General features: G+C 71.0%; 4 protein-coding genes across 4 annotated transcripts; 2 read left to right on the forward strand and 2 right to left on the reverse strand.

Annotated features, from left to right (window-relative positions):
- The first annotated feature begins 1,159 nt into the window (after nt 1–1,159).
- On the forward strand, nt 1,160–4,099 carry LOC309684484 (leukocyte antigen CD37-like). The gene is made up of 9 exons (XM_082500387.1): nt 1,160–1,181; nt 1,301–1,368; nt 1,737–1,809; nt 1,904–2,028; nt 2,295–2,369; nt 2,495–2,599; nt 2,694–2,885; nt 3,037–3,120; nt 3,990–4,099. The coding sequence occupies exons 2-9, from the start codon at nt 1,303–1,305 to the stop codon at nt 4,065–4,067; spliced, it is 798 nt and encodes a 265-aa protein (XP_082356513.1). The 5' UTR covers nt 1,160–1,181; nt 1,301–1,302; the 3' UTR covers nt 4,068–4,099.
- Nucleotides 4,100–4,433: 334 nt separating this feature from the next.
- Nucleotides 4,434–8,282, forward strand: LOC309684481 (protein KASH5-like; the record flags this gene model as incomplete). Its single annotated transcript, XM_082500384.1, has 13 exons — nt 4,434–4,518; nt 4,619–4,690; nt 5,457–5,637; nt 5,735–5,875; nt 6,019–6,136; nt 6,231–6,281; nt 6,375–6,452; nt 6,669–6,725; nt 6,857–6,916; nt 7,085–7,149; nt 7,689–7,764; nt 7,839–7,951; nt 8,064–8,282. 13 exons carry the CDS (start codon nt 4,434–4,436, stop codon nt 8,254–8,256), a joined length of 1,290 nt encoding a protein of 429 aa, XP_082356510.1. The 3' UTR covers nt 8,257–8,282.
- Nucleotides 8,283–8,495: 213 nt separating this feature from the next.
- On the reverse strand, nt 8,496–11,009 carry LOC309684483 (fms-related tyrosine kinase 3 ligand-like). Its single transcript, XM_082500386.1, has 8 exons — nt 10,785–11,009; nt 10,442–10,543; nt 10,072–10,125; nt 9,775–9,918; nt 9,357–9,489; nt 8,970–9,136; nt 8,729–8,802; nt 8,496–8,633 (listed from the first exon to the last, which is right to left on the reverse strand). Exons 1-7 carry the CDS (start codon nt 10,812–10,814, stop codon nt 8,764–8,766), a joined length of 669 nt encoding a protein of 222 aa, XP_082356512.1. The 5' UTR covers nt 10,815–11,009; the 3' UTR covers nt 8,496–8,633; nt 8,729–8,763.
- A 437-nt stretch (nt 11,010–11,446) lies between these two features.
- On the reverse strand, nt 11,447–17,628 carry LOC309684482 (aldehyde dehydrogenase family 16 member A1-like; the record flags this gene model as incomplete). The annotated part of the gene is made up of 17 exons (XM_082500385.1): nt 11,447–11,501; nt 11,678–11,801; nt 12,141–12,323; nt 12,578–12,767; nt 12,875–12,964; nt 13,054–13,127; nt 13,534–13,627; nt 13,710–13,846; nt 13,960–14,058; nt 14,517–14,708; nt 14,797–14,952; nt 15,147–15,334; nt 15,538–15,615; nt 15,691–15,869; nt 16,519–16,645; nt 16,724–16,826; nt 17,542–17,628. 16 exons carry the CDS (start codon nt 17,626–17,628, stop codon nt 11,736–11,738), a joined length of 2,043 nt encoding a protein of 680 aa, XP_082356511.1. The 3' UTR covers nt 11,447–11,501; nt 11,678–11,735.
- Between the last annotated feature and the right edge of the window lie 84 nt (nt 17,629–17,712).

Here is a 17,712-nt window from a genome sequence, read left to right on the forward strand (position 1 = left end):
CAACCCCAGGCAGCTGGCCAGCCCGACGCAGGGTGGGGACCGATGCTCCGCTGGATGCCGGCGCTGCCCCCGGAAGAAGAACGGTTTGAAGAACCCCTACAATTTATTGTCATTTAGACAATTATTCTGTCACCCGATGACCCCTCCGCACGTGGGAAGGGGAATCGGGAAACACATGGAAACCCAAGGGCTGAAATAGAAAAGATTTCATGGAATAAGACTAAATCATTGACATTAAATAGAGTAAGACTAAATAATTGGCATTAAATAGAATAAGACTAAATAATTGGCATTAAATAGAATAAGACTAAATAATTAACATTAATAACACTAAAGAACCACTACCGATCCTGATACGGATATAAAATACGCGAGCATTATACTCGGGGTCTGGTGCCGGGGCGAGAAGTTCGCAGGATCACAGCGCGTCACATCCGAGAAAAACTCCTCAGCAAACTTTCTAATTTATATTGAGTGTGACGATCACAGTACGAAATCGCCCCATCGTCCAACTGGGCTGCAGCGCCCGCGTCTGCCTCCCCCTCGTCCCCCACACCGGGTGAGCTCGAAAACACCGACACCTCGAAACCCGCGCCCAGAGCCACCAGCGGAGAAAATATTTTCACAAATTCAGCCTTCTAAAAGTGCAGTTTTCCCAAGCGTTAGAAGAGACCTTAACTGAAAAAATAAAGTTACTGAAACTAACCCTGTGTCGTCGCTCAAACCAGGACACTCCCCCCAGTCCCACAGCCCCCCCAGCTCTGCAACCCCTGGCCTGCAGCCCCCCCAGAATGCAGCCCCCCCATCCCTCACAGCCCCCCCCCCCCCCGCAGCCCCCCCTCCGGGGTCCACCGTGTGCCACCGCCCAGAGGCATCGCCCCCAGACCCCCCCTCCCTCCCCGCCGCCACGCCCGGGGGGGCCCCCAACACCCGGGACAGGGTCTCCCCGGTGCATCGTCCCAACCGTCCGCCGGGACGATGCGCGGGGAGGGGGGGCTGTCGTTAAACCTTCCCGGGGCGGGCGATGGGGGTCCCGTCGGCGGGAGGGGGGGTGCCTGGCCAAGGGGGGGCGCAGAGCCGCCCGTCCCCGGTGCCGCCCCACGCGGGACGCGCCCCGCGGAGCTTCCGCCGCCCCGACACGGAGCCGGGGACGGGGCCGTCCCCGGGAGACGACGACGCAGGTACGCGGGGGGACGGGGGGAGCTGGGGACGGGGGGGGACGGGGGCGCTTCGCCCCCCCGAAAGGGCCGCATCGGGCCACGGGTGGGCGCTGACCCCGTGTTCCCCCCCCCGGGCGCAGACATGAACCCCAAAAACTGCCTCGGCTTTGCCAAGTGCTTCCTCTTCCTCTTCAACCTCTTCTTCTTCGTGAGTGGGGCGGGGGGCTGGGGGGGACATGGGGGCACATGGAGGGACAGGGGGGACATGGGGGTATAGCGGGGACATGTGAGGACATGGGGTATGGGGGGACATGGGGGTACAGGGGGGATGTGGGGACACAGAGTACGGGGGGACATGGGGTACGGGGGGGACACAGGTGGGACACGGGGCTGGGGGGGGGACATGGGTGCGGGGGGGACTTGGGGCCCCATCCCTGCTTTGTGGTGGGCACTGGTTGGGGGCCAACGATCTCCTGGCACCTGTGGGAGCCGTGGGGCCAGGCAGACCCCAGAGCCCCCCCTCGGGGTACCCCCACTCTCTGACCTGGGCCGGGACCCCCCCCGGCCCCCCCCCAGGCCCTGGGCAGCCTCCTCCTCGCCTTCGGCCTCTGGGTCCTCTTCAACCGGCAGAGCTTCGCCGCCGTGCTGGGTAAGGGACCCCCCAGCCGCGGGGACCCCCGAGCTGTGGGGTGCCCCCCCCCCCCCGAGCCGTGGGGTGCCCTGACCCCCGCTCCCCCCCCCAGGGTCGCCGCTGTACAGCCTGCGGATCTGGTCCTACACCTTCTCGGGGGTCGGCACGCTGACGATGCTGGTGGGCTTCCTGGGGTGCCTGGGCGCCCTCAAGGAGATCAAGGCCATGCTGCTGCTGGTGAGGGGGGTGGGGGGGGATGGGGGGGCCTGGGGGGGGGGTGGAGGGGTGCAGAGAGAGGGGGGGGCTCTGTTGCAACATCCTGGGGCGACCGCGGGGCCACGTGGCCCCACCACATCCTCTGCGTGTTGGGCAGAGGGGGGGGATGGGGGGGGGGGGCACGACAGGGGGACGGTGTTGGCCCCTCTGCACCCCCCTGGTGTCATGGGGCTGGGGGAGGGTGTGTGGGGGTCTGGCTGAACACCCCCCCATCCCCCCACCCCCAGTATTTTGGGATCCTGCTGCTGCTCTTCACTGCCCAGATCACGGTGGGGGTCATCGTCTACACGCAGCGTGTCACTGTGAGTGCGCCGCTGGCACCGGGGGGGGGGGACATGATGCTGGCGCCAGGGGGGGGGACATGGGGTGACGCTGGCACCATGGGGTGCTGCGCTCACCCCCCCCCACACCCCCACCCCCCCCACAGCTGGCCACCAAAGTGGCCACCGACGTGCAGGAGCTGATCCGGGGGTACCCGGCCCAGGGGCCACACGGGGACCCCCACGAGAGCTGGGACGCCATCCAGCAGCAGGTGAGGCCCCACAGGGCATGGGGGGGGGCTCCCCAGCCCCATGGCTGCCCCACCGCTCTGCCCCACAGCTGCCCCACTGACGCCCTGCACCCAGCTCGGCTGCTGTGGCTGGAACGGACCCCAGGACTGGGAGCACCCAGACGGCCCCCCCAGGGATGGGGACAGGGACAGGGCCATCGCCTGCTCCTGCCTCCCGGCACCGGCGCCCAACAGCACCCACGGCCCCCCCCGGGCTTTGCCCCACGGCCGCTGCCCCATGGCTGCCCCCCAGGACATCTTCCCCAGGGTGAGGCACAGGGGGCTCAGCACGGGGGGGGGGGGGGGGGAATCAGGGGGGATCTGGTCCTCTGGGGGAGGGCAGAGTGACAATGGGGGGCAGCTCGTGGCCTGGGGGCTCCCAGCGGCCCCCCCCCCGGTTGCCACCCTCCTCCCCGCAGGGCTGCGCCGAGGGCGTGCAGGTGTGGCTGGCCGAGAACCTGGTCACCATCGTGGGGGTCTGCCTGGGCATCGGCCTGATGGAGGTGGGGGGGCTGCCGTGGGGCTGGGGGGGTGGGGGGAGAGCTGGGGGGCAGCCCGGGGGCTGCGGGGCCATGGGGCGGGTTGGGGAGGGGGTGGAGTTCACGGGGCATGGGGCAGTGTGGGGGGCACGGGGTAGTGGGGGGTCTGTGGGGCAGCTGGGGGGGGGCCTGTGGGGTGGTGTGGGGGCATGGGGCAGTGTGGTGGAGCCATGGGGTGATGGAGGTCAGTTGGGAGGGCCTGGGATGGTGCGGGGGTTGGGGGGGGGCATGGGGGGCTGGGGGGGCTGGGGGGGGCATGGGGTGGTTTGGGGGCTGCGGGGCAGCCGGGGGGGGGGGGGCTGGGATGGTGTGGGGGCTGGGGGGGGCATGGGGTGCTGGGGGGGCTGGGGGGGGCATGGGGTGGTTCGGGGGCTGCGGGGCAGCCGGGGGGGGACCTGGGATGGTGTGGGGGCTGGGGGGGGCATGGGGGCTATGGGGCAGCGGGGGGGGCATGGGGTGGTGTGGGGGCTGGGGGGGGCATGGGGGCTATGGGGGGGGCATGGGGGGCTATGGGGCAGCAGGGGGGGGCATGGGGTGGTGTGGAGGCTGGGGGGGGCATGGGGGCTATGGGGGGGCATTGGGGGTATGGGGCAGCAGGGGGGGCATGGGGTGGTGTGGGGGCTGGGGGGGGCATGGGGGCTATGGGGGGGGGCATGGGGGGCTATGGGGCAGCGGGGGGGGGCATGGGGTGGTGTGGGGGCTGGGGGGGGCATGGGGGCTATGGGGGGGCATTGGGGGTATGGGGCAGCGGGGGGGGCATGGGGTGGTGTAGGGAAGCGGGGGGGGGGGGGTCGCTGTGGGGCGGGGGGGCCATGTCTCACCCTCTCCCGCAGCTCTGTCTGCTGATGCTGTCGATGTTCCTGGTCCGGAATATGGACCCCGACTACGAGAAGCTGCTGCGCGGGCTCTGAGGGGGGGTCGGGGGGTGTCATCGCACTGTCGCTCAATAAACCTCCCCCCGGGGGGGTGGGGGGCGCGGCCCCCTCGTGCCGCACGCGCTCGCCCCGCCCCTTTTCTGTGGCAGCAACGTCTCGCGCCGCACCCCGCCCCTTCGCGCCCCCCCCACACCCCCTCCCGGGGCCTGTGAGGAGAGAGCGGCCCCCGCGGTCCCCCCACGGCCTCTGGTGTCCCTCCCTGTCCCCCCCATTGCCCCCCTCGTCCCCCCGGCCCGGCCCTGGGTGACACCCGTGGCCTCGTCCCCCCTCCCGCCCCCATCCCCCCTCGCCCCGGTGCCCCAGGGCTGAGGGGAACCCCCATCACCCCCCCACCCCCCCATCATGGCTGCCCAGGGCCCTGCAGCCCCCCCACCCCGCGCCCCCGAGGAGGCCGCTCCGGCAGAGACCCCGCAGGAATCGCTGCAAAGTGGGTCCCGGATGGCGGGTGACGCCGGGGGGGGGACAGACGGACACACACACATACAGACGGCGACTTCCCCATAACCTCTCCCGCTGCCCCCCCCCAGCACAGGGCAGTGTGGCTGCAGAGGAGTTTGTCCTTCAACGCGCCTTTGCCACCTGCGACGCCGAGCACACAGGTAGCGGAGGGACTGCAGCCCCCCTGACCCACAGTGTCCCCCACACCGGAGGGGAAACCGGTCTGGTGGGGGTGTCCCTTCCCCCAGGGGGCATTGGAACCCCATGGGGTTCGGGGTCCCTTTGGACACGGCACGTTCCACAGTTCTCATGGGCGCTGGTGGCATGGAAAGCCACTGGCAACCCGGGCTGCGCCCCCCACAGCGCGGCCAGCGGGGCGAGGGTTCTGCCCCTCTGTACCGCTCTGGGGAGAAGAGAAGGCTCCACAGAGACCTCAGAGCCCCTTCCAGTCCCCAAAGGGGCTGCAGGAGAGCTGGGGAGGGCCTCTTGATCAGGGAGGGGAGCGATGGGACGAGGGGGAATGGTTTTACGCTGACGGGGAATTTAGGGGAGATGTCGGGGAGAAATTCTTCCCCGTGAGGGTGTTGAGCCCCTGGCGCAGGGTGCCCCGAGAAGCTGTGGCTGCCCCGTCCCTGGAGGTGTTCACAGCCAGGTTTACCAGGGCTTGGAGCATCGTGGAGTCACAGATTGGTTTGGGTTGGACCCCAAAGCTCACCCAGTTCCACCCCCTGCCATGGACTGGGACACCTCCCACCAGACCAGGTCACTCCCAGCCCCGTCCATGGCGGGGGGTCAGACTGGGTGGTCTTCGTGGTCCCTCCCAACCCAAACCGTTCTGACTGCACGTGGAGCCAGTCACCAGCCACGGGTGACAGCGCAGACCCCTCACACACACCCCCCAGACCCGCTGCCCACCCTGTGCTGCAGGGATGGTGTCGGCGCGGGTGGTCGTTGAGTACCTGCAGGAGCTGGCTGGGCAGAGCGGCGAGCAGGGAAGGCTGCAGGCGCTGCACCGCATGCTGGACCCCGCAGCAGCAGGCGCAGCACTGGATTTGCCCACGTTCCGCGCTGTCGCCAGGGAGTGGATGGCGGCGCGACAGCAGGAGGGGTCAGTGGCTGGGGACGTTGTGCCCAGTACCAGCCGTGCTCTGTACCGGGGGTCCCGGTGATGGCCCCAACCCGGCAGCACATCCCATCCCTCGCAGCACCGAAGCCGCCGGCCTGCGCAGCCGTGCCGAGCAGCTGGCCGCCCGGAATGCCAAGCTGCAGCGGGACGCCGAGGCAGCTGAGGAGCTCAACGCCCGCCTGGCCGAAGAGATGGCGCAGCTCAAGGCTCAGCTCCGGAGGTGCGGCACCAGCGCTGGGCTGGGAGCTTCCCTGAGCATCCCGGGGTGCGGGGGCAGGCAGCGGGTGGCGGGGTGGGTGCTCACCCCCAGGGATGGGGACGATTGGGGCTGCTGGAGCACCTGCGTCTGGCTGTGCCCGGTAGCACCCAGCAGGCACTGGAGCAAGCCAGAGGTGCCGCTGAGGAGCTGGAGGACATGAAGGCCATGGTGGAGGAGCTGCAGGAGCAGAACGGCGAGCTGCGTCGGCAGGCGCACCAGCTGGTGAGATGCCCCATCTCCTCACTCCCAACTGCTGCCCATGTGCCAAGCCGGCACGCCAGCACACGTCGCGTATCCCCACACCTTCCCTCCGCAGGAAAAGGAGCAGCGGTGCCTGAGCTCACGAGCCGATGGCCTCCAGGAGGAGGTGAGGACAATGCCGGAGTCTGTGGGGAAGGGGGATTTTGCCCTGGCGGTGCCAGGGGTCCTTCTGACCGCCATCCCCTTTTACCCCACACAGAACCAGCGGCTGCGCACCGAGGGCAGCGGGATGAGGGAGCGGATCCAGGTGCTGGCAGCCGAGACGGCAGACCTCGAGGTAAGCGGCAGCGGCCACGACACCCGGGCAATGCCGAGAGCTTCATTAGGCATTAACAAGGCGGGTGTCTGTCCCCCATGCCGGCAGCAAGCACCCAGGGGACACCAGAGGGTCAGGCACTGCCCGTAATGGGGCGGCCCCATCCTCGCCAGCACTGTGCCACCACACGGCCACTGGCACATGTCCCGGCTAATGTAGCCACTTCCCTCTGCCCAGGCCCAGCTCTGCCACTGCACCTTACTCCTCTCCTCCCGTGATGCCGCCCTGGCCCAGGTGAGCGTTGACCAGGGCTGGCATAGCTCTGGCCACCACCACCACCACGTCACCAGCTCTGGGGCCACCCTGCAGCCCCCTCCCACTGCCAGAGCCCCCCAAGACCCCTCAGCGCTCTCCCTGTGCCACAGGCAGAGCAGCGCGTGGAGGAGCTGACGGCGACGCTGGAGGAGTACGACAGGGTGGTGCAGGTATGGCGTCCCCAGCCCCATCGTGCCCCCCGACCCCTCTTGGCCACAGCAGCCCTGCGGCCAAGGCCCCCCAGACCACAGGCAGAGCCCCGAGGTGGCCGCCCTCTCTGGGGATCCACAGACCCCCACCATGGTGGGAGAGTACCCTGAGCCCTCTCCTCCCCCCAGGAGCTGCGGCTGGAGAAGACACAGCTCCGCGAGGAGCTGCACCGGGTGCAGGACGCCAGGGCCACGTATGTCCGAGCCAGGAGGGACATGTGGGTGGGACACCGCTGGCACGCGTAGCCCGGCTCCAGCTCCTCGGTGATAGGAAGCACCAGCTATGTTGCACGGCATCCTGCTGGCCCAGCACCAAAAGCCTTAAGTGCAAGAAAAAGGGGAAAACCAGTGAAAACTGGGACTGGCAGAAAGTGGGGCGACCCTTAGTCGCACTGCTGCCGGCAGCATGCCATGGCACACCGCGGCAGGAGGTGCTGGGGGGCAGTGGGAGCCGGGGCACCGTGGCCTCTGCCCCTTAGCCAGAACTGGCTCTGCTGGTCAGACGGGGAGTGGGGGGCAGGACGTGGGCACCCAGCTGTGGCATGGACCTTTGGGTGCCACAGCCTTGTTTGGAAGCGCACAGTGCCACCAGCTGTGGCTTCTCCCAGGGCTCCTGTGGGGCCGGTTCCTGCCCGTCTGTGGCTTCTCCCTGTCACCATAGCCCACTGCGGGGCCTGGCGCCCCTCCCTGGGAACTGCCCGGCAGCATCTCACACCTCCTCTTCCTCACACAGGTGGCTGTGGTGCCCCCTCGGCGAGACCGACGCCACAGCGCAGCCACTCAGCGCCGAGATCGAGGCGACGTGCCAGGTAAGGGTGGGGGGCAAGGGGGCTCTGGGGCGGCGCACACTGGCTACTGACCCACGTCCCACGGCTCTGCCCAGGAGATGGTGGAAGCAGAGAAGGAGGAGGACGCAGCGACGGTGGCACCCGGAGCCTCGGTGGAGGATGGTGAGGAGCTGGCTGAGCCACGGCAGCACCTGGGTGCCAGCGAGAGGTAGGGCCGGGAGCCATCCTCGGCACATGCTTGGCGCGGAGCACGTCCCCACTCCCTGGCCACCAGCTCGCAGCCCTGCGGCTGACAGATCCCCCCCTCTCCCTCCTGGCAGGCTGCCGCGAGCACTGGTGACACCGCCATGGCCGCGGGCACTGGTGGCCCTGCTGCTGCTGGTGGCACTGGTGCTGCTGGTGGCACTGGTGGCCCTGCTCTGCCTCCTGCCCCGCCGCTGGCTGGGGCCGCCCCACGGCAGAGCTGCCTGGCCACAGCTCCAGCTGCGGTACCGGGGACCCCCACCCCTGTGAGACCCCCAACTCAATAAAGGTCTGTTGCGCACAATGGCTTCTGTCTGCTGTGGCTTTCCCAGTCCATCCCAGTCCCTCCAGTTCCTTCCAGGCCCCCTCCGCCTCTCACCCATCCATCCCAGTCCCCACAGCAGGTCCAGGGGGTTTTGGGGTGCTTCAGGTTTCCCCCCCCGCCCCCTCCTCCCCCCCCCAAACAAGGCTCAGAGTCACTGTCTCAACATCAACTTTATGGCCCCGAGGGGGGGCGGGGGTGGCAGCAGGACAGTTCTGTGGCTTGAGGGGTCCGATCCCCCCCCCCAGTGTCCCCCCATGCTTCCAGGAGGGGTCCGGGGGGTCTCCATCTCTCCCGCTGCCCCAGTCCTGTGACACCGGTCAGCCTGCACGGGGGAAATGGTGGTGGTGAGGACCCGTGTTTCTGGGAGCCCCTCGATCCCACCCCCCCACCCCTCCCGGGACACCCCCCCCCCCATACCTGCGTCCATCTATCGGTGTCTCCCGCTCGGCCGCTCAGGTCCCACTCTCGGACACCGGTGTCCCCCACAGGGGCTGGGGAGGGTAAGAGGGGGCGCTCAGCACCCCCCAGTGCTCCCAGTGCCCCCTCCCCTCCTCCCCAGCGCTCCCAGTACCCCCCATGCCCCCCAGTGCCCACTGTGCCCCACACCACTGCTCCCAGTGCCCCCCCCATGCCCCCCAGTGCTCCCAGTAACCCCCACCTGGGCACAGCACCGCTTCCAGAGGAGCCAGACCGCGACTGCCAGGCCCAGGCCCCCCCCGAGCCCCCCCAGCAGCACCAGCCCGTGGACGCTGGGGGGGTCCAGGGGGTCCAGCCTGGAGGCCGGGGTCTCCCCATGCTGCACCGGGAGGGCGGTCAGGAGGGAACCTGGGGGGGAGACGGGGATCGGAGCAGTCCTGGGGGGGCTCTGGGGTGGTCCCCAGGGGTCGGAGGGTCCAGGGAGGGGCCGCAGGGACATACCCCCTTGCTTGGGGGGGGCTACACGAGCTGGGGGTCCTGGGAAGACCCCCACAGAGCACAAGGCCCTGGAGGGTTTTGGGGGGTCCCTGAGGGACAGGGAGTCCCCGGGGGGATCCAGGGGTGATACCTGGGCGGCAGCGCAGTTGGGCGCAGCCAGGGAAGTGGGGGGGTCGCCCCTGGAGCCCCCCCAGGTGCTGCACGAGGGCCCCCAACAGCCGCGACACATTCACCGTCTCCAGCTGGACACAGTCCTGGGGGTCCTGTGGGGGGTGTGGTGTCACAGGAGCCCCCAAACCACCCTGGGACACCCCAGGGCCCCACACAGAGACCCCCCCGAGTTATGCTGGATCCTCCCAAGAGCCCCCAGAACCCTGCAGGATCCCTAGAGCCCACCCCAAGACCCCCCCGAGCCCTGCAGGGTCCCCAGACACCCCCCCCCCGGACCCCCCAGCACCTCCCAATCTGCTCTCAGAACCCCAGAGCCCCCCCAGCTCCTCCTCATCCCCAAAGAGACACCCCCCACACTCCCCGGGACCCCCACTCACGTGGATATGGCACTCGGCCACGAAGGCGATGTGGGCGGCCACGTCCCGGAGCCGGGGGGCCAGCGCCCCCCCCGCCACCCCCACCATGCGCCCCAGTGCCACTGCCCCGAAGTGCAGCCCCCAGAGATCGTAACAGTGGCTGTCCTGGGGGGGGGGGAGATGGGTCAGGAGTTTGAGGGGTCACGGTAGTGTTGGGGTGCAGGGGGGAGTTTGGGGTCAGGAGGGTGGGGGGGACACATGGGGGGGTGAGAGTTGGGGGTCAGGGGGATGGGGGGGGCCAGGGGGGGTCTTGCTCACCGGCTCCAGGTTGCTGGGCATCGCCACGGGGTAGTCCAACATCAGCCACGGGGTCTGCAGGACCGGGGCAGGGTTAGGGGGTCCCCAAAGGGATCCGGGGGGGTCGGAGGGCTCAGGGACCCCAGAGGATCTGAGGGGGGGAGTGGGGAGGTGTCAGGGGGGACCCGGGGTGGGGCTTTCCCCGGGAACTGTAGGGGTTTGGAGGGGGGGGTGGGGCCCTCTCGGGGATTTTGGGGGGGTCCCGGGGAAGTTGGGTACGGGGGGTATCTCACGAGGGCGTCTATGGGGGGGGGGAGGGGGGGGGTTCAAGGGGTTGGGGGGAGCCGCCGGGGGGGGGAGGGGGGGGACGGAGGTTGTGGGGGGGTCTCACCAGGGCGTCGACGTGAGTGCTGAAGGTGCTGCTGACGGGGTTGAAGTCGAAGGAGCAGCAGCCGCCGGGGGGGGGCACGGCCAGGAGGAGCAGGAGGGGGACCTGGGGGGGCACCGGGGGGGTGGGGGACCTGGGGGGGCAGGGGGGTCTCACGGGGGTCTCGGGGGGGGGGGGCAGGGCCGAGGGAGGGGGCTATGGGGGGGCCCGGGGGGGAAAAGCGGGGTCGGTGGTGGGGGAGGGTGAGTTGGGGGGGGGAAGGGCGAGGGGTGGGGGGGAGGGCGAGAGGTCTGGAGGGGCCACAGGAGGGAGGGCGGGGGGGGCGGCCGGGGGGGTCCCCACTTACCACAGCGCAGCCGGGGGGCTGCGGGTCCATGTCGGGGCCGAGCTGGGGCGGGATCGGCCGAGGGGAGGGGGGGGGACGGGGACCCGGGACCCCCCCCGCCCCGGGAGACACCCCTCCGGGATCCCCCCCCCCCCAGGGGCTGCGGCGGAGCCGCCGCCGAAAGCGAAAGCGGCGCCGGAGCTGAGCAGGGACACGTCCGGTGGGGGACGCGGGCGTCCGGGAGCCTCTCCCCCCCCCGCAAACCCCAACACCCCCCCCCCCCCCGCGACACAGGCGCCCCCTTTGCCCACCCCCGCGACCTCCGCCCCCCCCCCCCCCCCTCCCGAGGGGACACGGCCGTCCGGGCACGTGGAGGTGCGGGACGCCCCCTACCGGCGGGGGGGGGAGGGGGGGCCCAAACAGTGGGGGGACACCCACGACACACCCCGCCCCGCCCCCGACACGACAGAGACACGACACAGGCGGAGGGGGGGGGTGGGGGGGTGTTTATTGGGGTCGGGGGGGGTCACGGTTTGGGGGCCGCAGGTCAGAGGTCAGACATGGGGGGGTGGGGGTCACGCCCCCCCCCCGGGCAGCCAGAGGCAGTGGGGGCGGGTGCAGCGCAGTTCCAGCTCCTGCTCAGCGCCGGGGGGGGGATCCTGCCCCCGGACCCCCCAGGACCCCCCCCCGGGGACCCCACACGTGGGCGACGCTCCCGGCTGAGGCCCAGTCAGGGTCCTGGGAGGGGGGGGGGGGGAGAGAGAGGGGGGGGGAATGTTGGGGAGGGGGTGGGACAGGGACACCCCCGTGCTGGGGACATCCCCCCCCATTGGTGGGGACCCCCTCGTAGTGGAGGTCACTGCCCTCCCCAGCCCCCTCTGTGTCCCCCCCGTCCGCCCCACCCCATTACTCACTGTGTCCCCCCCGCAGAGCCACAGCCCGTCGGGGCGGTGTCGTGCCAGCGTCATCCCGTCACCCCCGGACCCCCCCGACAGCACCGTCAGGGCCCCCCCCCGGGAGCCCCGCGGCCACCAGTGCCTGCGGACAGAGGGATGGGGAGGGGCGTCACCGGGGGGGGGGGGGGGGGGGGCGATGGGGGGGTCCCAGAGTGAATGGGGACATGGGGGATGCACGGGAGGGGGCAGGAGTGTCACAGGGGGTCCGGGGTAGGGGGGAATGGAGGATCCACGGGAGGGTCGGGGGGGGGGGGGGGGGTGGTCCCGGGGAGATGTCCATGTGGGGGTTCTGAGGTGGGGGGAGCTCACAGGCAGAGTCCCGGGGGGCACAGGGGGGTCCCAGAGGGGTCCCTGGGGGGGTCCCGGGGGGCCATAAGGGGTCCATGAGGGGTCCCGGGGGGCGTTCCTGGGTGGTCCCCACCTGCCGCAGGCGCAGGGCGGGTCCGGCTCCGCTGGGGGGCGCCACCACCACGAGGGAGTTGCCGACCGCCAGGGCAGGGGGGAGGAGCTCCAGCGCGCGCTGCAGGGGGCGGGGCCCGCTCCAGGCCACGCCCACCACCCCCAGCGGCTTCCGCGTCACTAGGGCCCGCCCCCCGGGCACCTCCTGCGGGATGACATTAGTCACGCCCCTCCGCGGGCTCCACCCCCCCCGGCACGGGTATTGACCACGCCCCCTCCCACCCCCTGCCAGGCCCACCGCCCCACCCCCACACTTCCCAGCCCCGCCCCTGCCTCACCCCCTCACCCAACCCCAGGGCTCTGCTCTCAAGCTCCACCCCTCCCAACCAGCCCCGCCCCTTCACGCCCCCTGCCCACCCACCTCCTGGCCCCTCCCACCGGTCCACAGGCCCCGCCCACCTGCACGACCCCGCCCATCAGCTCCACACGTGCTGCCCACCGCAGCAGAGCCGTCCGCAGCCGCCCGTCACCGTCGTCACCATCACTGTCACCGTCGCGGTTCCTCGGGGGGGGCCCTGTGGCCCCAGCCAGCGCCGCTGCTGCCCCCCGCAGCACCGCAGCACGCGCCGACACCGGCAGCCGCCCCCACCTGCAGAGGGGCTGCGGGAGCACCGGGGACCTGACAACCCCTGAAAGGGACCTGGGGACCCGACCCCCCCCAAAAAAGGGACCCGAGGCTCCCAGCCCCCCTCTCACCCCAGGGCGACGCGGCGGGCGGCCTCCACAGCTGCAGCGACATCAGCAGAATTTGGGGCCTCCCCGGGCCCCCCCGGGCTCGGCTCTGGGCTGGGGGGGGGGGTGGCAGGGTCAGAGGTCAGAGTTTTTGGCTGCAGGGGGGTCCCTGAGCTGCACTTGGAGGGAGGGGGGGACATTACCTGAGCTTCTGGTCCAGGAGGGTCTTGGGGGAATTCCCCGTCTCCCAGGGGGGACGCCCAAACTCTCGCAGCGCCTGGGGGGAATGGAACAGCCCGTCTGCACCGTGACAGCCCCCCCCCCCCCCCCGGCTCCCCCCAGCCCCCCTAAACTACCCAGGAACCCTCCCAGGGAGCCCAGAGCCCCCCCATACCCACCCCCTAGACCCCCCAGGACCCCCAGCACCCCCTGGGACTCCCCTGGCACCCCTTCGTGCCCCCAAAACCACCCAGAACCCCCCCAGGGAGCCCAGAGCCCCCCCAGACCCCTCCAGGCCCACTTCCTGGACCCCCATCTGTCCCAACCCAGTTCCCCCCCCAGACCCCCAGCACCCCCTGGGATTCCCCCAAACCACCCAGGAACCCCCCAGGGTACCCAGAGCTCCCCAGGTCCCTCCATGCCTGCCCCCAGGACCCCCCATCAGCCCCATCCTGGCCCCCCACCTCCAGGCCGGTGACGTCCCCGGCCCCCCCAGCGCAGCCCCCCATGGGGTCCAGCAGGTTGAGCGCGTTGAGCCACACCAGCCCCAGGGGCAGCCTGTGGGGTCAGAGGTCAGGGGGATGACGACAATGATGATGATGACGACAGGGGAATGTTGGGGGCACGGGGTCAAGGTCACCTGTCAGCCGTGTCAAGGGCGAGGGTCACATCCTGGGCCCAGACGGCGCCGGCGGCGACGTGGGGCAGCCCCGAGGCCATGGTGACGGCCTCCCCCGGGGAGCGCACGGGCAGCAGCACCAGCACTGGCCCCGGCGTCTGGACACACACACACACACACACGACGTCAGCGGCCCCCCAACACCCTCTGCCCGGCACCCCCCACCCCCCGAGCTCTCCCTCTGTCCCCCCACCCCACCCCGGGCACCCACCGGCTCCCGGAGGCAGCGTGAGGTGGGGGCCACCCCCGTGATCAGGGTTGGGGGGTAGAAGCGCCCCCCCGGCGGCAGCGTGACCGGTGGCTGGAAAACCTACGGGAACAAAGGTGTCCGGGTACCCCTCAACCCCCCCCACAGGGGACCCCGGCATCTGGGTACCCCCCCAAGAGACACCCCTGCCCCTCCCCTCCATCCCCGTGTCCCCCCAAAGTCTCCCTGTGTCACCCCCGATGTCCCCGTGGTCCCCCCCATTCTCATGGCCCCACTTCAGCCCCAAGCCCCTCAGTGCCCCCCGTGTCCCCTCACACACCCCAAGCCCCCCTGTGTCCCCCCGTGTCCCCCTGTGACCCCTCCCCACTCCCTGTGCCCCCCTTCCACCCCAAGCTTCCTCCACATACCCACATGCTCCCCAATGTCCCCTGTGTCCCCTCTGCCCCCCAGTGTCCCCCCTGCCTCCCACTACCCCCTGTGCCACCCCGTGTGCCCCCCTGTGTCCCACCCAGCACCCCTGCGCCCCCATGTTCTCCCAGGCCCCCCCTGTGCCCCCTCACCTCAGCCCCCTCCTCATGCGCTGCCTGCACCAGCCCCTCGGGGGGGGTGGCCATGGGGGGCAGCGGCCCCACGTCGGTGCCGGGGTCCAGGGGGTCCCCGACCCGCAGCCCCCCCAGCCGGGCCCGGAGCCGCCGTACCAGCGGTGCCACCACCCCCTCCTGCGCCAGCACCACACAGCCCCCCCATGGGAACTGAAGACACAAAGAGAGGGATGTCAGGGAGCCCCCAGGATGCTCCCAGACCCCCCAAAATCTCCAGAAATCTGCGCCCCCTACTCACCAGCGCCGGGGGGGTTCCCACGCTCCTCACGATGGCGGCGGCCGCGCTGTCCAGGTCGGCTGAGTCAAGGACAATGACGACGATGCGGCCCCCCTGGGCCGCCCCCAGCTGCGGTCCCCGAAACAGAGACCCCCAGGCCACGTCCCGCACCACCTCCTGCATGGGGGGGGGGACACAGGTAGGAACATGGGGACCCCCACCAGCCATGTCCTGCACCCTCGTATGGGGACATGGGGAACATGGGGACCCCCACAGCCATGTCCTGGCCCCCCGTATGGGGACATGGGCCTGTCCCCAGGCTTCGACCCACCCCCCCCCCCCCGCCATGGGGCAGAGCCGTTCCCCCGTACCTGGTGGGCGCCGAGGAAGGTGACGGCAGCGATGTGGGGGTGGGCACGGAGGGCGTGGCGCAGGTCGGGGGTCCCCGTCACCACGTTGAGCAGCCCGGGGAGCAGCGCGCCCCCCTCCCCGCTCAGCTCCGCCACCAGCAGTGGCACCAGCGCCGCCTCAGCCCCCGGCAGCACCAGCGCCGCGTTGCCTGCAAAGGACACCAGGGTGTCCCGGGGGCCTGGGGACCCCCACCCAGACAGCGCCCCCCACCCCCCAAACCCCTGGGTCCCCTCCCCTTGACACCTGGGCCCCCCCCACCTGGACACCGGGGGTCCCTGTCCCCCCCCAAACCCCTGGGCCCCCCAAACGCCTGCATGTTCTCCCCCTGCACAGTGGGGTCCCCCCACTCACCCATGGCCAGGAGGGGTCCCAACTTCCAGAGCAGCGCTGCCAGGGAGCAGGGACCTGACATAAGGACAGCCACCACCCCTGGGGACAGCACAGGGCGGGCTCAGCAGGGTCCCGGGGGGTCTGGGGTCCCTGGGGCTCCCGGGGGACACTCACCGAGGGGGGCCCAGCCACCCAGGCCGGGGGGGCCGAGCTGGGCACCCCCTGCTGGCACCCGCAGCAGCCGCAGCCCCAGCTCCAGGTCAGCCCCCAGGGCCTGGGCCAGTGGTCGCCCCCCCGCGAGAGCAGCCACCGCCCCCACCCCCGCGGCCCCCCGCTCCAGCACCGCTGCCAGCCTGCGGAGACAGCGGGGACGGGGGCTGAGGGCACAGGGGGGGGCTCAGGAGGAATGGGGGGCCACAAGAGCTCGGGGGGGGCATGGGGGGAGGGGGTGTGAGGGCACAAGTGGGGACGGGGGGGCATGGCGGGGGATGAGAGCACAGGGGGGACATGAAAGGACGGGGGGTGAGGGCATAGAGGGGGAGGGGGGGGGTGCATGGAGAGGGGAATGAGACCACAGAGGGGGACAGAGGGGACAGAGGGTGAGAGGGTGAGACCAGGGGGGGAGATGGGGGGGCACAGTGGGGACATGGGGGGATGGGGGATGAGGTCATGGGGGGGGACAGGAGGAATGGAGGGGCACAAGAGCACGGGGGGGACATGAGAGCGGGGGGGACAAGGAGGCATGGGTGGGGATGAGAACATGATGTGGTGACACGGGGGGACATAGGGGGGGTGCAGGGGGGGTTGGGGGCGAGCTTGGGGGCAAAGGGAAGCAGGAGGTGGTCCCGGGGTCACTCGGGGTCACAGGAAGCTGGGGACAGGGCTGAGGTCACAGGAGGTCACAACCTCACATGGGGTCACACCGCTGGAGGAGGGGTCAAAAATGAAAGGTTGTGGGGGGCACAGGGGGTTGCGGGAAGGTCAGAGGTCGCGGGGACTCACTGCTGCAGGTGCTGCGCCCGCTGGGCCCCCCCCAGGCGCCCCCATTTTGCCGCCGCCACTGCCGCCGCCTCCACAGCCGCTGCCAGATCGGCCTCTTCCCCCCGCAGCACCGTTGCCAGCAGCCGCCCTGGGAGGGGGGAGAGGGTGGGCATGACCTCTGACCCCAGACCATCCCCGACCCCTGACCACCCCCGACCCCCGGTACCTGTGGCGGCCTCCTGGCACTCCAGCGTCCCCCGTCCCGGCGGTTTCAGCCATTTCCCGGCCACGAAGTGCCCCAGGGCCCGGCCGTGGGCCTCCAGCCATGCCTGGGGGGGATCCGGACACCGGCGTTCCCTCCAAGCCGCGGCACCGCCTGCGCCAGCCCCTCCCTCACCCCCCCACAACGACCTTCGGCCGGCAAAGGGGGGGTCACAGGCAGCCCGGGGGGGGACACCCGCACATCCAGGCACTGCCCTGCCCTCGACTTTGCCCCCAGCGCACCCCACCCCCCCGCCCCATGGACCCTGACCCTCCCTAGGGGATCCAGGCAGCCAGGCACCCCAACCCCCCCCCCCGCCCCCCCGAGGGGGTCCCAGCCGTCCTGGGAACCCTCACCCCCCCGTGAGGACCCAAGCAACCCTCCCACCCGCTCAGTGTTCCCCATGCTGCCCCCCAGGAACCCCCAGTGTCCCCCAAAGACCCCCCCAGGGCTCGCCCTGTGACCCCCCGGTGCCACGGCCCCCGCAAGACCCCCCCCAGTGTCCCCCACAGCCCTCCCACAGCCCCATTTGCTCCCTGAGGATGTCCCCCCGCCACAAAGGACACCCCCAAGAGCCCCCCCAGCCCCCCAGAACCCCCTCAAGCGACCCCTGAATTCCCCAGGAGCCCCCACGACCCCTCAGGCTCCCCCCCCCGGCCCCTTCCAGTGTCCCTCCACGGGCTCCCGTGCCCTCCCCGGCCCAAATTCCCCCCCCAGAACCCCCACCAAGACCCCCCCAGCCCCCCATGAGACCCTCCAGTGCCCCCCCAGGGCCCCCTCACCTCCCCCGGTGCGGCCACCCCGGGTCTCGGCCCCTCCTCCATGGTGCTGAATATCGCCGGTACCGGGGGAGGACCCATCGCCGCCATCGCCGCCGCCGCACCAGCGAGACGGGCGCCCGGGCGGAGGGAGCAGCCCCGCCGTCGCCGGGGGAACCATAGAGACGGGCCCAG

Source organism: Vanellus vanellus (genome assembly GCF_965231255.1).
Source record: "Vanellus vanellus genome assembly, contig: HAP1_SCAFFOLD_529, whole genome shotgun sequence".
Classification (NCBI taxonomy): Eukaryota; Metazoa; Chordata; class Aves; order Charadriiformes; family Charadriidae; genus Vanellus; species Vanellus vanellus.

Coding starts and splice junctions, on each gene's coding strand:
- LOC309684483 (XM_082500386.1), bottom strand. CDS start 10,814: ATGGACCCGCAGCCCCCCGGCTGCGCTGTG. Junction 10,126..10,441: donor GCACTCACGTCGACGCCCTG/GTGAGACCCCCC, acceptor CCGGTCCTGCAG/ACCCCGTGGCTGATGTTGGA. Junction 9,919..10,071: donor TGCCCAGCAACCTGGAGCCG/GTGAGCAAGACC, acceptor CCCCCCCCCCAG/GACAGCCACTGTTACGATCT.
- LOC309684484 (XM_082500387.1), top strand. CDS start 1,303: ATGAACCCCAAAAACTGCCTCGGCTTTGCCAAGTGCTTCCTCTTCCTC. Junction 2,029..2,294: donor TCAAGGCCATGCTGCTGCTG/GTGAGGGGGGTG, acceptor CCCCACCCCCAG/TATTTTGGGATCCTGCTGCT. Junction 3,121..3,989: donor TGGGCATCGGCCTGATGGAG/GTGGGGGGGCTG, acceptor CCTCTCCCGCAG/CTCTGTCTGCTGATGCTGTC.